General features: G+C 35.1%; 2 protein-coding genes across 3 annotated transcripts in view; one reads left to right on the forward strand and one right to left on the reverse strand.

Moving 5' to 3' along the window:
- Positions 1-14,924, forward strand: part of LOC134542286 (organic cation transporter protein-like) — a 63,990-nt gene that overhangs the window by 39,209 nt on the left and 9,857 nt on the right. For both annotated transcript variants that reach the window (XM_063386432.1, XM_063386430.1), the window contains exons 7-8: positions 11,493-11,640; positions 13,505-13,617. In XM_063386432.1, the coding sequence (XP_063242502.1) occupies positions 11,493-11,640; positions 13,505-13,617 (261 nt within the window). The remainder of the gene's footprint in view (positions 1-11,492; positions 11,641-13,504; positions 13,618-14,924) is intronic.
- Positions 2,469-9,386, reverse strand: LOC134542288 (calmodulin-A-like). Its single transcript, XM_063386435.1, has 4 exons — positions 9,216-9,386; positions 6,602-6,770; positions 4,124-4,366; positions 2,469-2,713 (listed from the first exon to the last, which is right to left on the reverse strand). Exons 1-4 carry the CDS (start codon positions 9,228-9,230, stop codon positions 2,658-2,660), a joined length of 483 nt encoding a protein of 160 aa, XP_063242505.1. The 5' UTR covers positions 9,231-9,386; the 3' UTR covers positions 2,469-2,657.

Raw genomic sequence — 14,924 nt, forward strand, 5'->3', positions numbered from 1 at the left:
CACGCCGGTCCATCACGGACCTCCAAACCCCAATGAGGTGGTGCACCATCTTGTTGAAACATATCAGAGTGATACTCAAACAGCTGAGGAACAGCATAAATTTGTAACATGTCCAAATACACTGGAGATGTGATGGTTGCCTCGGCGAAGAAGAATGGCCCGATAATTCTGTAATGCAATAGCGCGCACCAATCATTCACTTTTGGACTTCCTCTGGTACACTCCATCACCTCGCCAGGGGGCTGTGAATCCCAAATGGGCATATTATGGCGATTCACTGCTCCACTGACAAAAAAGGTCGCCTCTTCAGAAAAGGCAATTCGTTGGAGATAGCCTTTATCGTCCTCCATATGTGATAACATTTCGACCGCAAATTCATATCGACGTGTACTGTCATTGGGCAACAGAGCCTGAACGATTTGCACTTTGTATGCACGAAACATTAAACGTTTGTGTAAGATATCGTGGAGAGAGCTTTTTGGCATCTGTAATTCACGTGAGCCCCCTTCGCACAGATTTATTCGGACTTCACAAAAATGACTGTCTCACAGCTTCCACCCTTTCAGCTAAGGTTGATGGTCGACCAGACTTCGGAAGGTCAGCAACCGATCCTGTGGTCTTGACCTTCTCATACCACATCTTAATGCCCTTGACATCAGGGGGAATCTTTCCATATGTGGTCTGGAAGTTTCTCTGCACTGTTATTGGTGATCGTGTCTCGTGGTACCACAGGACACACTGCGCTTTCTCCTGATTGGTAATCATGTCCGGCTTCCTGGGCACTACACCTCAGACACAGTACAACTACTGCACACGTATTACAAAAAAAAAACCTTGAGTTATGACCTAACATTTTGACACCACTTTCATATTTTTATCGTACGTCTAGCCAAAGTTATACATTTGTGTAATCAGGGAAACACTTTTCGGACATCCTGTATTATTATTTATGTTACAGACGCAACATGGCACAACAGCCAATGAGAGTAGAGTAGGGTGGCATTTTTTTTGCGGAAGTTGGGGATTGTTTATATCTCAGTCAAAATAAGCAAGCACTATCCATTTTAGCAACATTCTATTACATTTAGTTACGTAATATTGGTCACTACTATCCTACATAAAAATATAGGGTAAATATTTATTTATTTATTTATTTATTTATTTACACTACCAAGAGATGTCAGATATTGAAATTGAATTTGATAATATTAATGCATAAAAATTCAATTGTAAATCAATATCTCATATGTATGGAGGTGTGTACATAGTCCGGATGTACTTATGTTTTTAATTGTGCATCCACCTCACCTACAGACTTAAAAAAAAAAGGCCGTTCAATATTGTTCCTTTCTAACCAGCACTTGTCATGTTTTCCCCTTCTGGAGGCTAAGAGTTAGATGAACGAGTTTTTTTATGTTAAAAAGTTCTCACATACGGTATGCTTAGCACATGTGCCGAAAACCAAAACACTTAAGGTTATTTCACGGTGTTTCGATAGAAAAACGGAATCCAACAACAAAATACATTCTTTTTTGTTAAATTTTGTTAAACAGGCAGTAAATATTTGAGAATGTGACTGACTGTACACTTACTCCGTGCCTGACAGAATCAAGGTATGCTTAAATACCAAATATGTTTGTACTGACAAGGCGATATCGTTGCACATGGACGCTTAACGCTTAAGGTGAGGGACCTCCAAGATTATAGTGGAGTCTGAACCACTTCTGTACAGACTTGGTGTTCATAAATTTGAGTCCTCTTCAAAACATCATTTCATAAACTTTTACACAAGTAAATTTTCTTCATACGATGCAAACAGATGCAGGATACTTATTGCTATGTATAGAATGCAGTGTATAGGAGTCAGTGTTTAGGATTACATGCTTACACATTACATAGTTTCATAACGTAAGTTATTTTTAACAAATGTGAACAAGAAATTAAATATTGGATATATCTATATTATATGAAATTTTTGTATATATAATATATACATATACATATAAAGAGATTTGAAACGAGTAAATGTACATTTGAGGTAGGAAAAACATAGATATATTCATGGTTATCAGAGCGCAAATATTGCTATCAGTAAGATATTTCGTGTATATGTGAGCAGTGCTTTATTTTATTTATGTATTCGTGTTATTTAAAAATTGTGAAAAGTCATTAACATCCTTTTCTTTCGCCTACCCACAGGAACTCTGTAGGCCTACTAAAACGTAAAAAAAATAAGACTGTTATGATTTACTGGGAACTAATAATAAATAACTGTTATAAAAGTAAGTTGTGTGCAAGATTTTATTTAAATATTTACTTATTTATATTATGAACTGGTCTTCAGTGAGCTTGTAAATCAGTATTTCCTTGTGGTAGGAAAATTATTGATTTTGTTTTTAGTTCGTTAAAACTTTAATTTTATGTTAATGTTCTTGTTTAGTTTGTTGTAAACTTGTATGCGGCCGATGTTTTTGTTACTGGCCTTTTATATAACAGCTTACTTCTTAAGTTGTATTTTAACATAACTTAAATCACGAATTAATTCCCATGTACGGGTAAATGTTTATTTGTCTTTTAAATTACACTTGGGTGATATCTTAGTTTTCAACTTTAATTTGATGGCTTCACAGATGTTGATATTTGGCATGCAGAAATGTCTAGTCCAACGTTCTTCCAGGAGAACTCTTCATTGAGACCAGAAGCTGAATGACATCTGTAAAACAATCAATTTTTCATACCACCAGAACAAGACCACAATAACACGAAATAAGCTTGTATTAATAAAACACCACGAAACTATTCAAAATATTTAACTATTTCATGTGTTAACTAAATTATTATTTTATGATATGTATTTCATCTTAAGTTCCCCTTTGATCACTTCGATTTACTGTTAAACTTATTTAATCAATTTTTAATTCCGATAGTATTTTTTCTGGTGGTGCAATAAATGTACAGATATTTTTTAATTGCGAACACTTATTTCTTTTGCTAGAGATTGATTACCGGATCACGGCCAGAGAATAACACTGCTGGTATGCTATGTGACAATATGCACTGTATTACGGTAATCCGAGTAAAGCTGTTTCCATACGGTTCTGTCATAGACTAAAGGGGTTCAAAAGTTACACAAATGTTGTCTGGGTTAGTAAATGAATAAGTATGGCATGAATTATGAGGTTTCCCATGTTCCTACTGTTCTGTCCTATTTCTTTGAACTTTTACAATTTCATTTCTTAAAAAAATACACCAAATTGTACGTTAATATTTTGGCCCCAGAAAAACTGAACTTTTTAAGTTACGAGCAGTATTGTCAAAATAACATAATTTTGTTCATTACGACTGGCCACAATGGTAATTTTTTAAACTAATTTTTTTATCAGTTTGCCTTTTCTACAGTTATTCATTTAAACTATTAAATTGAACCGTTTGACGGAAATCGGGCGTATATTTACAGGAAATATTTAAGACCTTTGAGGTCTGTAAGGGACGAGCAAGAGTTAACTTTCATGTGAAGCATATGATGGCAGAAGAATCATGTGCTTAGGCTTGGCACATGCTAGGCGGGCATGGAGGGCGATACCCCACTGGTCCAGACAGACTTGAGTCACTAAGTTCCGACGTAGGATGCTGCGCCAACCAGGCCCCGCGTCATACATAGGGATGACAACTATATGTCAATAATCTATATTTGGCATTAATATTGATTTTATATCAATATATTTTTCGATGATATGTAAACTATATAAAATCAAAAGCGTGAGTGAAAATCAATACGGAACAGTAAAAATTTTAAAAACTACAGAGCACAAATTGTTTACTAGCAAAAGCCAGACTACTCCAGATAATTTCATTAAAGCTGTTTATATTTATCAAGGTCTCAATGTTACATGTAATGAAATTATAATTTTGTAATAAGTAAAATAAGGATCAAAGTTTCGGTTTTGTTAAAACACGAAACATCGAAATTGTAAAACCTTTTTTCCAAGCGGATTAATTACATCGGTATGGACGTCATTCGAACGGTATTTGGAAACGCGATGAAGCGACTCGGTGGCACGGTGCTGCCATCCCGGGTCTCGCAGCGATGCGGGCGGGTCAGTCGACGCCCGACGCGACTCACCCTCGTAGCTCACCAGCCCGTCGTCGTTGGAGTCCGCCTCTCGGATCATCTCCTCCAGCTCCTCGTCGGTCAAGCTGCGCCCCAGACCGCGCATCACGTGCCTCAGCTCCACGGGGCCGATGAAGCCGTCCTTGTTCAAGTCGAACACCTCGAAGGCCTCGCGCAGCTCCTGCCGCGAGTCCACCGTCGCGACGTTCCTGGCCACCATCCCGATGAACTCCTCGAACGAGATGATGCCGTTGGCTGCGCGTGCACACGACACCGGGAAGAGCGTCCGGTTAGAAACAACTCCGGTAGCCTGACTCTCAGCTTCTTACTGAAACTTCTGCAAGAGGAGCAGAAGGCAGTACACAGAAGAATAAGAATGGATCTATCTATACATCTGATGATAAATTGTTAAAGGAAGAATAAAAGAACAAGAAATAAGAATAACATTAAGTTGAATGGACAAGCAATGGAGGTGTAATGGCGGCTATATAAACGCCAAATTTAATTAATTACAATTTTCCGTAGAATGTATTCGCAGAAGAAACATTACTGTAATGGCTATTCTCCGATGCCGTTGACGAGTCCTGGTCACTGTGCCTCGGCACAGTGCTACCGCCCCTGGTGTACCGCCCGCCCCCAACGGTCAAGGGGAGGGGGGTGTGCTGTTTATCGGGAGTTACCGAATGCGAATTAATAATAATGCGCTATACGTGCTTTTGAACCCATTTATTAGGATTACTCCTATCTATTGTAAGACTAATTTAATTTTTATAAGAAATAATTGTATTACGTAGCATGTTATTTAAATAAAATAATGTAAGTTAGACAGGATAACGCACGAAACGACAAGATATAAACAGCAACAGCTCTATAAAACTAGATATTAGGATAAGAAGGCCCTAGAATACACAGTTTAACTAATATAATAACAGAAACCCTTAGTATACCCTAAAATGAGATTATACCTAGGTGGTTTGAATAAATAAGCATTTGGAAACATCTGTCCTGCAACAAGTCTTAACAGCATTGCCTTAGCCTAGTGACTCGTAGGTACTTGTGCGTACTTTACACGCGCGAAGCGATACTGCTACAATGTCGTGAACCTAAACATTTTACTCTCTCACCGGTTTGAGTCTCGTAATCACACGCCATGTTGATATTTATCGTTTTTTCGACATTACTTGTTTTTTATAGCTTATTTTATGAACTTAACTCGTTGCCTCCCTTTAATTTGTTGTTCTGCCACAAATATTTTCAACAGATGTTCAATTAGTGCAATATCATGGGTGTAAAAAGTCGCACAAATGATGATAATTACAAAGACTTGTAAATATTTTACACCTATGGTATTGCAATAAGTGAACATATGTTAGATATTTGTGGCAAAACAACAAATGCAAGGGAGGTATGGAGTTTGAATTTTAAAAATATCCCTTAAATAAAAGTAATAACGGAAAAACAAACAAAAAAATCAGAATTACAGATGAGTTTGCATTTTTGTTTATGTTTAGCTTTTAAGCCAACAACCACCCCCCTTTTTTTCTAACCCTTTCCACCCCAATTTTACCAAACTTGGGTTTTCGCGGCTGATGCCATGCCATTCTTGGCTTTTGTATTGAAAAATTCACGATAGAATTTAATTATGATCTAAAAAATGTTCTTCGGACCATTAAATAAAGACTTATTTAATTTTTAAAACACTTTTTAAACAATTAACAATTATTATACTACGGTTTTATTCAAAATTATTAGCAAAAAACACATAATTAATGGAGCCAAATAATTAGGATACTTCCTTCTTAAAGAAGTTTTGACATAATTAGCAGTAAGCATGATCAGGTGGCTTAAACCCGAAAACCCTGAGACTGCCAACTGCCTTTCCTAAATAGCCGTACGCAATGCACGAGCAGTGGCTCCAGTTGCCACGCGACGTCAATGGATGCCTCGGTCCCTGATGAATCCACGCCAGGAACCAGCGAGTGTGGGAAACATTGCGAACGTTGCCGATGGTCTGTGACTTTCCTCGTGGTGTTACCCCCCGCCTGGGAAGTTAGTCCCCACGTTACTTGCAGCGGGTTCCTGTCCCTACGATTAGTCTCCTTCACTCACAAAAACCCAGGCCGATGTCACACTGTGGTTGAATCGGAGCGGTTGCCGGTTTATGCTCTGGGATTTATTTTAGATAAGTTGTTTACATGTTCATTTATTACATGTTCGATTTTTGTGAGTTCAATTAGTGCATCTTTGAGTGACCTGCATCGTGCAGTCCAAGAAAAGAGGTTAAAGAGATATTCAGCAAAAAGAAAAGAGGCAGTGGGAGAATTGCATAGTGTGACCCCGGTATTTCGCCATTTTATTGTCTCTGATGCTGATTTAGTCCGACTTTGATTCCCAGCGGGATCAAACCAGGATTTTGTTCGCAAGTGGGAAACGCGACGGACGTTGCCGTGTCCCTGACGACCACGACGGCGGTCGCGCGCGGGGACTCACAGTCGACGTCGATCTCGTTGATGATCTTGCGGAGCTCCTTCGCGGTGGGGTCCTGCCCCAGGGACCTCATGACGAAGACCAGCTTGCTCGTGGAGAGGTTGCCGTCCTTGGCGAAGGCGTCGAAGGCCTCCCTGAACACGGCTATCTGCTCCTCCGTCAGGATGTGGGCCTGCGCACGACCGCGGCGCCTCGTTGCCGCGTCAGTGATAACATGCGACAATGCGACAAGCAAAAACAAAACCATTTCTTTCAAAAAAATGTTTCGGCCTTTACATGTGCACCGCGCATACGGCAGCCATCGGTGATTACATGATTTTTTTTTTGTAGCCGTTACCATGGTGCGACTTCCGGAAAATTTTTATATAGTTTTTCGTTTCACGGTCTATAGACCGCAAAACCAATTCAAAAGTGCGTATGTATGTATGATTGTGTGTGTGTGTGTGTGTGTGTATATGTGTGTGTATGTATGTATGTATGTATGTATGTATGTATGTGTGTATATATATATATATATATAAAGTCACATTTTTGTGGACACGATAACTGCCGCAATATTTCACAAATCACTTTCAAACATACACATAAAATATAATCATGGAAAATCTCGGCCGAGTTCGTATATGGGCAATATCCGACCATAGGAAATGAGGGAGGTTTTTAATAAACATAAAAATCGCTACAGCTCCTATAATACGAGCAATATAACATCCGTTTGAAAGTTTTACCTATAGCTCATAGATGTAATACCAAAAACCTTTTTCTAAAAAACGTTTTGAGAACACCTACCATAACAGCAAGGGGTGGAAAAAACAAGGGTTGAAAGATAAAACAAGTTCATAACGCCCTTCGTAGGCACACCATCGATTCCGTCTAATTTTTTTGTAAGTCTTATAATTTTTATCTAACACTTTTATGTGAATCAATTTTTGATAAGATGAACCCATTGCTTGTTGAAAAAACTCAGAGGTAGAATAAAAAAAATCATAATATCGGTTCCATCCGTTTTTTATTGATTGAAAAACCAGTAATTATCTATAACTTTCGTCTGAAATTATTTTTTATACAACCAACCATTACACTGTACTGCAAAGGGTGGGAAAAACAATGGTTGTAGAACCAAAAAATTCGTATCTCCCTTCGTATGCTCACCATTAAATCTGTACATATTTAAATCTACGTGTTTTAATTCAAATTTATTGTTCATTCTGGGAAATCAATGTGCGTGAACAAATTTCAAAAAATTCACTGTTAAATATAGTAAACAAAAACGTCAAAAATGTACGAATAACGGCAATAATACCAACAATACCAATTTAGCCATCATTCGAAAACAAAATTATAACACTATATCAGTCAAATCGAGTCGGTGATGCGTTGCACCGACGAAACAGATGTGTCGAACGTGATTGGCTGAAATATTATTTTATTCCCGTTGCGACAAAAATTACCTTATCTTTACCATATTTACCTTAAAGGCATAACACCATGTCATATGCACCATAATTTTTATGAGAGCAGTTTAAATGTTTTAAAATTAGCTCAATTATTCAACTATTTTCTACCCCAAATATGTGAATTTTTGTCAGATCTAAAATCTTAATGTTGCATGACACAAGAAAGAACGTCATGCGGTGGTCAAGTTAATGGTTAAAAGTGCCTTTTCCCCAAAATTACAGTTTAAACTTGAATTTAGCGATTAAGGCACATCTGTTGTTCTTGATACTTTTGTGTTTGTTATGAAATAGTTCGAAGCTATCCTTTTTTTTTTTTTTTTTTTTTTTTAAGTTTATACTTCTGGATGCGCGTTAAAAAAAATGTTAAGAGTGAATTTTTATACGATGCGCGCACACCATTTAACGAAAATTTCACAGGATGAAAAAAATTTTACATACAAATAAAAATTATAAATGTGCTTTTAAATATTATATTTTAGGATTGATATTCAATACTGGTCCAAATCATTAAAAACAATTATTTATTGTGAATATTAGTAATACACATTGTGTTTATAAACGTTTAAGGTAATTATAATTTATTTGTATTATAAATTATTACATTATTATTTAATAAATAAATTAGAATAAATATTCTAATTTTTTATAGTATTATAGAGTAACTTATATATATAAATCCCTTTCATTTTACTACTCTTTTAAAGGTTGGTGCCAAAATATATTATAGACTATATATATACTACATACATAGGTATTTATTTAAACTGTTTGTAATTTTGTATTTAAATATTCTGCCCTAAGCTATATATGACAATTCTACATTTCTGCATAATGGGTTCAGATAGACTTGAAGCCTATGCAGAGGGGGTTTTTTTTTGCTGCTACCTTCACATTAGTAATAGTCACCTAGATAATTCACTCTTATATTTTATTGTTTTTAGACACAAACACAAACGGACTTTCGTTTCCACCAGACACAATAAATAGAGCACAATCTAGTAATATGTACACTGATAACTTGGATCTCATCGTGAAAAACAGTAAGTTAAAACATAAATAATATTTTTAATAGACCATCATTTATAGCGAAAAAAATTTGTTAGTGTTTGTAAATTATTAACCTTCATTTTTAATATATTGATAGTAAAATCTGGACTCACCACGTGTTTAGACATTATCTGCACTATATTCAGAAATTCATAAATTTTAATAATATAAAAAAAAACTGTCTAATTATATTTCTTACGATCATTTTGTTGCATCTTATAATATAAAATATAGTTCCGTGTTTGAAAATGCACGATTTATTTTTATTCTTATTGAGCATCTACCAAAGAGGACTTGCTTTAAAAATTTACTCCAAATTTATAGGTTATCATGATATTTATAATGCAAAATAAATAAAAACAATTTTTCTTATAAATTTACCCTTCTTAATTTTATTTACAATAATTTTTGCCTGCTACTTCGTTCGCTTCGTAAGTATACATGATAAAAACCCATAGATTTCTGCCACCAGCTTCGCCCGTAGTTGATGATTTTTCTGTAATACATTTCTATACACTACATAAAACGACTAATGCTAAACGAAAACGTGTAAAAGTTGAGCACTCGTAAGTACTCAAATTATAGTTGCCCATAGGAAAAGCGAGGAGTTCGTCCATGTGACTATCATCATTAAATGTTCTACTTTTAACAAGAAATACCGTCTTTTTCAAATGGAAGGATAAATAATGGGGGTAAGGGAGTAGGGATTTTTTTCAGTACTTATAATTATTATTCATATACAATATCTTACTTTCCGTTTGATTAGCTTCAGATATATGTATATAATTAATGCTCACTTTATTACATTTGCTTTTAATAAGTTTAGTGATATATATTTTAATTTACAAACCAATCCTACCTACCTCATTTTCACTCCTTTGTCGGTGTATTGTTGGAAAAACATAAAGGATGTTTGCAGTTTTTGTGAACATATCATCCATAACAATTATCTTAACTTAGTATTAATTAAATTCGAATATATGATTTTTTTATTATACTTGTGGGATTTCAGAAAATGACAAAACCGAAGTTGTTAGTTTTTTGTGTTTATTATTCGTTCAGAATATTCATTTACATTTTGCTTTATCTTATTGTAAAATCAAACTTACCCTGGTTTCACTGGACGAGACGGTGAAATTTCTGAAATATATAGTTTGTATGTTTATCTGATGGGCTACCTTTGTTTCAAATTTAAACCAAATCGGTCCAATATAAACAAACGTGATGGAGAAAAAACGCTCAAACGCCCTTTATTCACATTTATAATAGGAGTTTGCACAATATACATCACCATTTCTAATCCTTTTATCTACATCTACAAAATTCTGTGTAAATAATCCCAATAATATGTAAGGTCTTAAATGAAATTCTTAACTAAAAATATTGAGTTAGTCACATGTTATATTGTAAACATAAGACAAATTTTAAAACTTCACGATATTTTTTTTTTAGCTTTTTTCCTCAAAAACTGAAAATAGACAAAATTTTTGTATTAAATGTTTTCGGGGGACTCTTGACACGTGAACGTTTCGTCAGCATGTGAGATGTGTTAAAAAATATATTAATTTTAACAGTTATCTCCAACAATAAAACAAAGATATTAAATGATATTTTTAATATTAAAAATATTACTATCCAAACAACTACATTATAATAATTCTGTCCGTATTAGTTTGCAAAAAAAGATAAAAATTTTTGTGTAGTTTGTTATCTATAAAACCATCGGGCAAGATTCCTGCTCGCACACGCGGCAGTTAATTGTAAGGTCACAAGCAGGATGACTCTACGAGCGGTTTAACACAGCCTAAAAGTTTATTACTTAAATGTTGGTAAACTTCTGAAGTAGAGTAAAGGATAAAAACTTTAGAGATGGACAAAGTTAATGAATCTATTGGAACAAAAGTATAACTATACGGACATTGAAAATCGCGTTAAACCGGTTACACAAACATTTAATTTTATTTTTTCACTTACACATTCATTGGAATCCTTCCTTAGCAATCGAACCAGACCACATATTATGTTAATTTTTTTTTGCATATTTTCCCTTAAATCATTTCACATTGTTGGTATTTTTTAATGAATAATCTAAATAATAGAAACTAACATCAACTTTTTTTCAATAAAAATCGTATTTACCATCTTAGTAGCAGTCTTAACAATAAGTTAAACTAGCAGTCTCGCCCAGAACGTATGGAAGTTGAAAACAAGCCCTTCTCAGTATGCTATTAACGCATAAGTTCGGTTAATTACGATACGAGTGTTGCGCATGGACTCAAATTTACGCATGAACAGTACTTTACCTAACGTCACAGAAGACCACTACATCGCTGATCCAGGCGTACGAAAGCTGTGAGCTGCTAGAGTGTTATTAGAGTGTTTGTTTCCAGGATGATTCCAGAGTCTGTCCGCTGGCTGACATCGCAAGGACGAGAGGACGAAGCTTTAGACATCCTTCTCAAAGCAGCCAGGACGAATGGCATCGTCTTGTCCGAAGCTGTCTTAAACAAGCCGGAACATTGTGCTTTAGTAAATGAGGTGAGAGAACTGTTAGGTAGTTGGCGTTTGTGTTGCTGGGGTTGGCATTTGTGCTATTGGCGTTGTTTGCTCCCTAACTTTCGCATTGCAGTGTGTGGTATAATGTCAATATCACGGGAGTTGTGCTCAGTAATAAACAATATTATTTTTAAAACTGCATAACCATGTTCCTCTCAACTAGTTCCTCAGTTAATGAAGTCAATATTTATACGGTTAGATGGTGCTGCTAAAAATGTAAGAGGACGCCATCGTTTGCAAATAAGTTTCGTTAGGGCAGTAGTTCCGAATTTGATGGCTTACTATGATGATGTACTCGAGTCACTGTTACTCTGTTTGCTCGAACTCTTTCAAGCTCAAATACGTGATTCTGCGACGAAAAAACCAAATTAAAAATCGTGGGTAAGGAAGGGGAAGTGTCGGCGGCATTCTGAATTCAGAAACAAGAAAAACCGTTAATGACTGGACGTCTCGCAAATGCACACTGTTGAAGCTGTTGAACAGTCACCCTCTCTCTACTTCACTAGCTATCGTTTTGACACAGCATTTTTTCGTGTAGTTGTAGTTACTAATGATATCATACATTTAATTGCTTGATAAATAATGTTTTAAAAAATGTTTTAAATCAAAGTTGGATATTTACCATTTCGCAGCACCGCTGGACATAGCAACGCCATTCTTTTATCGCCAGCAAATAAAAAAGCAGCGTATTTTGCATTTTCAGCAGTGAAAGTCTTACCAAAGCGAACAAAGTCAAAACAGTGTTAATTATCTTTTACTTAAAATCCCAATACGCTACCTGAGGGCGAATTCCAGATTTTGATATAAGATCTGATTTGGTTCAAAAAGTTTAAACATATAGTTATTAATAACATGTGTAATACTTTAATTCATTAACATCAGCTGAATAATTTAATTAATAATTAAATATTTTAAAAAATACATTGAATTTTAAAGTTTCTGTGGCATTAGCTGTATTTTTGAAACACTTAAAAAGTCTCAGAAAAAAAACATTTTCTATTTCACAAAATTTTAAAAAAAATCTTACATTTAACGAAGCAATTTATTAAGTTAAAAAATAGGTTTTTCACACAAAAATTAGAATGAGTTAACTTAAAACTTCAACCAATGATCTCTTCACTTCGTTGATAACATGATTGATAACTTCGTTGATTTCATGATTGATAACTTCGTTGATTTGATAGCATGCCTCACGTATTAATGCAACAGCCACTTGACTCTAACACATTGACCTGACCGATAGATAACTACCAGATGTGTTTGTAGTTGCTGAGTAATAGGTTATTAACCTTTGCTTTGTCCAGTACGACACGTTGTGCGCTCACGTACAAAAAATGGATTACCTACACTGATGACACAACACCTTGAATGAGTGTGTCTGAGAAACGCGAGATTCTTAATATAATACATTATTCAGTTCGAAATAGCAACACATCGAGTCTTAAAAATATATGCAGTATGAGTCAGAACTAACCCAACAAACTTTGGCTGCAACTTCATCCTGAAAAAAAAAAATTGAAAACATATTACGACGGTCTAAAGTGCTACCATAGGCTGGTATACGCCTTTGAAGTTGGAACTGAACAACAACCTTCCAGTGCAAATAATAGAGCATTTAAGATGGAAATCTGAGCGTTTGGATTGTGTTCAATTGAACTTATTTCTACAACTACTGAAAATTTTTTTTTTCTGTCGTGAAGTGCTTTTTATCGAGAAATTTAGGGATAACAAAAAGACATAAAACATTTATGGTAAACAAAGGTGTTATTTCGAATTATAAATAATTTTCAAACGGCCCTCTAATGTGAATAGTTCCAAAAGAGTTTTTTTTTTTTATTATTTTCAGGAGAAAAGCAGTATTTGCGAAGATGGCAGCAGTAAATCTTCAGACAGTGTGTTTTTACAAGTGCTGAAGTCGCGAATACTGCTGTTACGGTTTATCAACTGTTGCTTTTGCTGGTAAGCGTAATAGTTAGATCGGCTATAAATTACCGTTAACAAAACATTTTTTTGCCAACAGATCAGCGTATATCATTAAAAAGTGTAAGCAACATATTAATAATTTTATAGGATTCATTATTAGTCAATATTTTTAAACCCAATTTTCTCTTTAAATCATAGTGATGTCAGAAGTGGCCACTGACAAACTATTTCAGAGAATTACAGTTAGATAAATGCAGTGGAGATTTTTTTGGTGCATTTTAAAGTTGGAGAATCGTGACGATCAATCTGAGAGTTAACTCAGACCACTCCGTTGCCTCTTCAACCTTCATGGTCACGTCGCTCTTCTTCCCCTCCCCTTCCCCCTGTTTAACTAGGTCTCTTCTTGCAGTAATTCTTCAGGCTGCCCGGCGACAGGTATTCGTTGCAGGAAGAGCAACATAACAAATTTATTTATTTTACTGTAGACATTTCGTAAGGAAGACACGACTAAAATAATTGGTTATTTGCTGTACGATAAAACTTAACATTCACAATAATTAAAACATTAAAATCCTATATATTTTGTTTGGGTTGAATATTATTTTGAAACTCTGTGGTTAAATCTTCCATTTAAATAGTACCATCATACTTTACGGACATTCAGAGTGGTGTTGGCAGTGAGATAAGTACCTTAAGTAAAATAGAACATATATATATACACGTGTGTGTGTATATATTAACGAGCTTTGGCAGACATTCGTGGCTGTTTTATAAATTTAATTTAGGCTTTTAAGTGAGAAGCCGACGTTTCGGGTCATTGTTGCAGTCACCATCTTCCTGGGTAGCAGTTTAAAAACGAATATATAGAACAGGAATCATTTAAGTAAGCAGTGATATGACGTGTCTTCCATGCCCGACAACTTTTCCAGTGCAAAAAACAGTGTTGACGTCAACGTGAAGGAAAGTTTTTTAACCTATAAACAACTACGTTTTTACTATTTTAAGTATTTTCCCCCTTGTTTGCAATCATTCACCATTGTAGATCATCACTTCATTCACTTTAGGATTCAAACTTATAGGTTATTTTGATTTCTAGTATGTTCGGGCATAAGAGCTAGTAATTATGGAAATCATAAAAGTATTTGTTTGCTACTACGAGTGCCCTCACATGAAGAGATTAGTCTGGGAAAAATATGTAGGCTGGATGCAATTTCTCCAGTTGAGAACAATTGTTTATTTTGTTAACACTTCAATCTATGGAATGACTTAAAAACCATGCTTTATCAGAATGCATTATGAAGTAGTAACATTAATATGTAAGTTTGTAATTATTCATAAATTAA

The sequence above is a fragment of the Bacillus rossius genome, assembly GCF_032445375.1.
Source record: "Bacillus rossius redtenbacheri isolate Brsri chromosome 4 unlocalized genomic scaffold, Brsri_v3 Brsri_v3_scf4_2, whole genome shotgun sequence".
NCBI lineage: Eukaryota > Metazoa > Arthropoda > Insecta > Phasmatodea > Bacillidae > Bacillus > Bacillus rossius.

Excerpts from the sequence above, each read along its gene's own strand:
- LOC134542288 (XM_063386435.1), bottom strand. Across the intron at positions 4,367-6,601 it reads CAACGAGATCGACGTCGACT|CCAACGGCATCATCTCGTTC; the intron begins GTGAGTCCCCGC and ends GTGCACGCGCAG. Across the intron at positions 2,714-4,123 it reads CGGGCTGGTGAGCTACGAGG|ATGTCATTCAGCTTCTGGTC; the intron begins GTGAGTCGCGTC and ends ATTGTTTTACAG.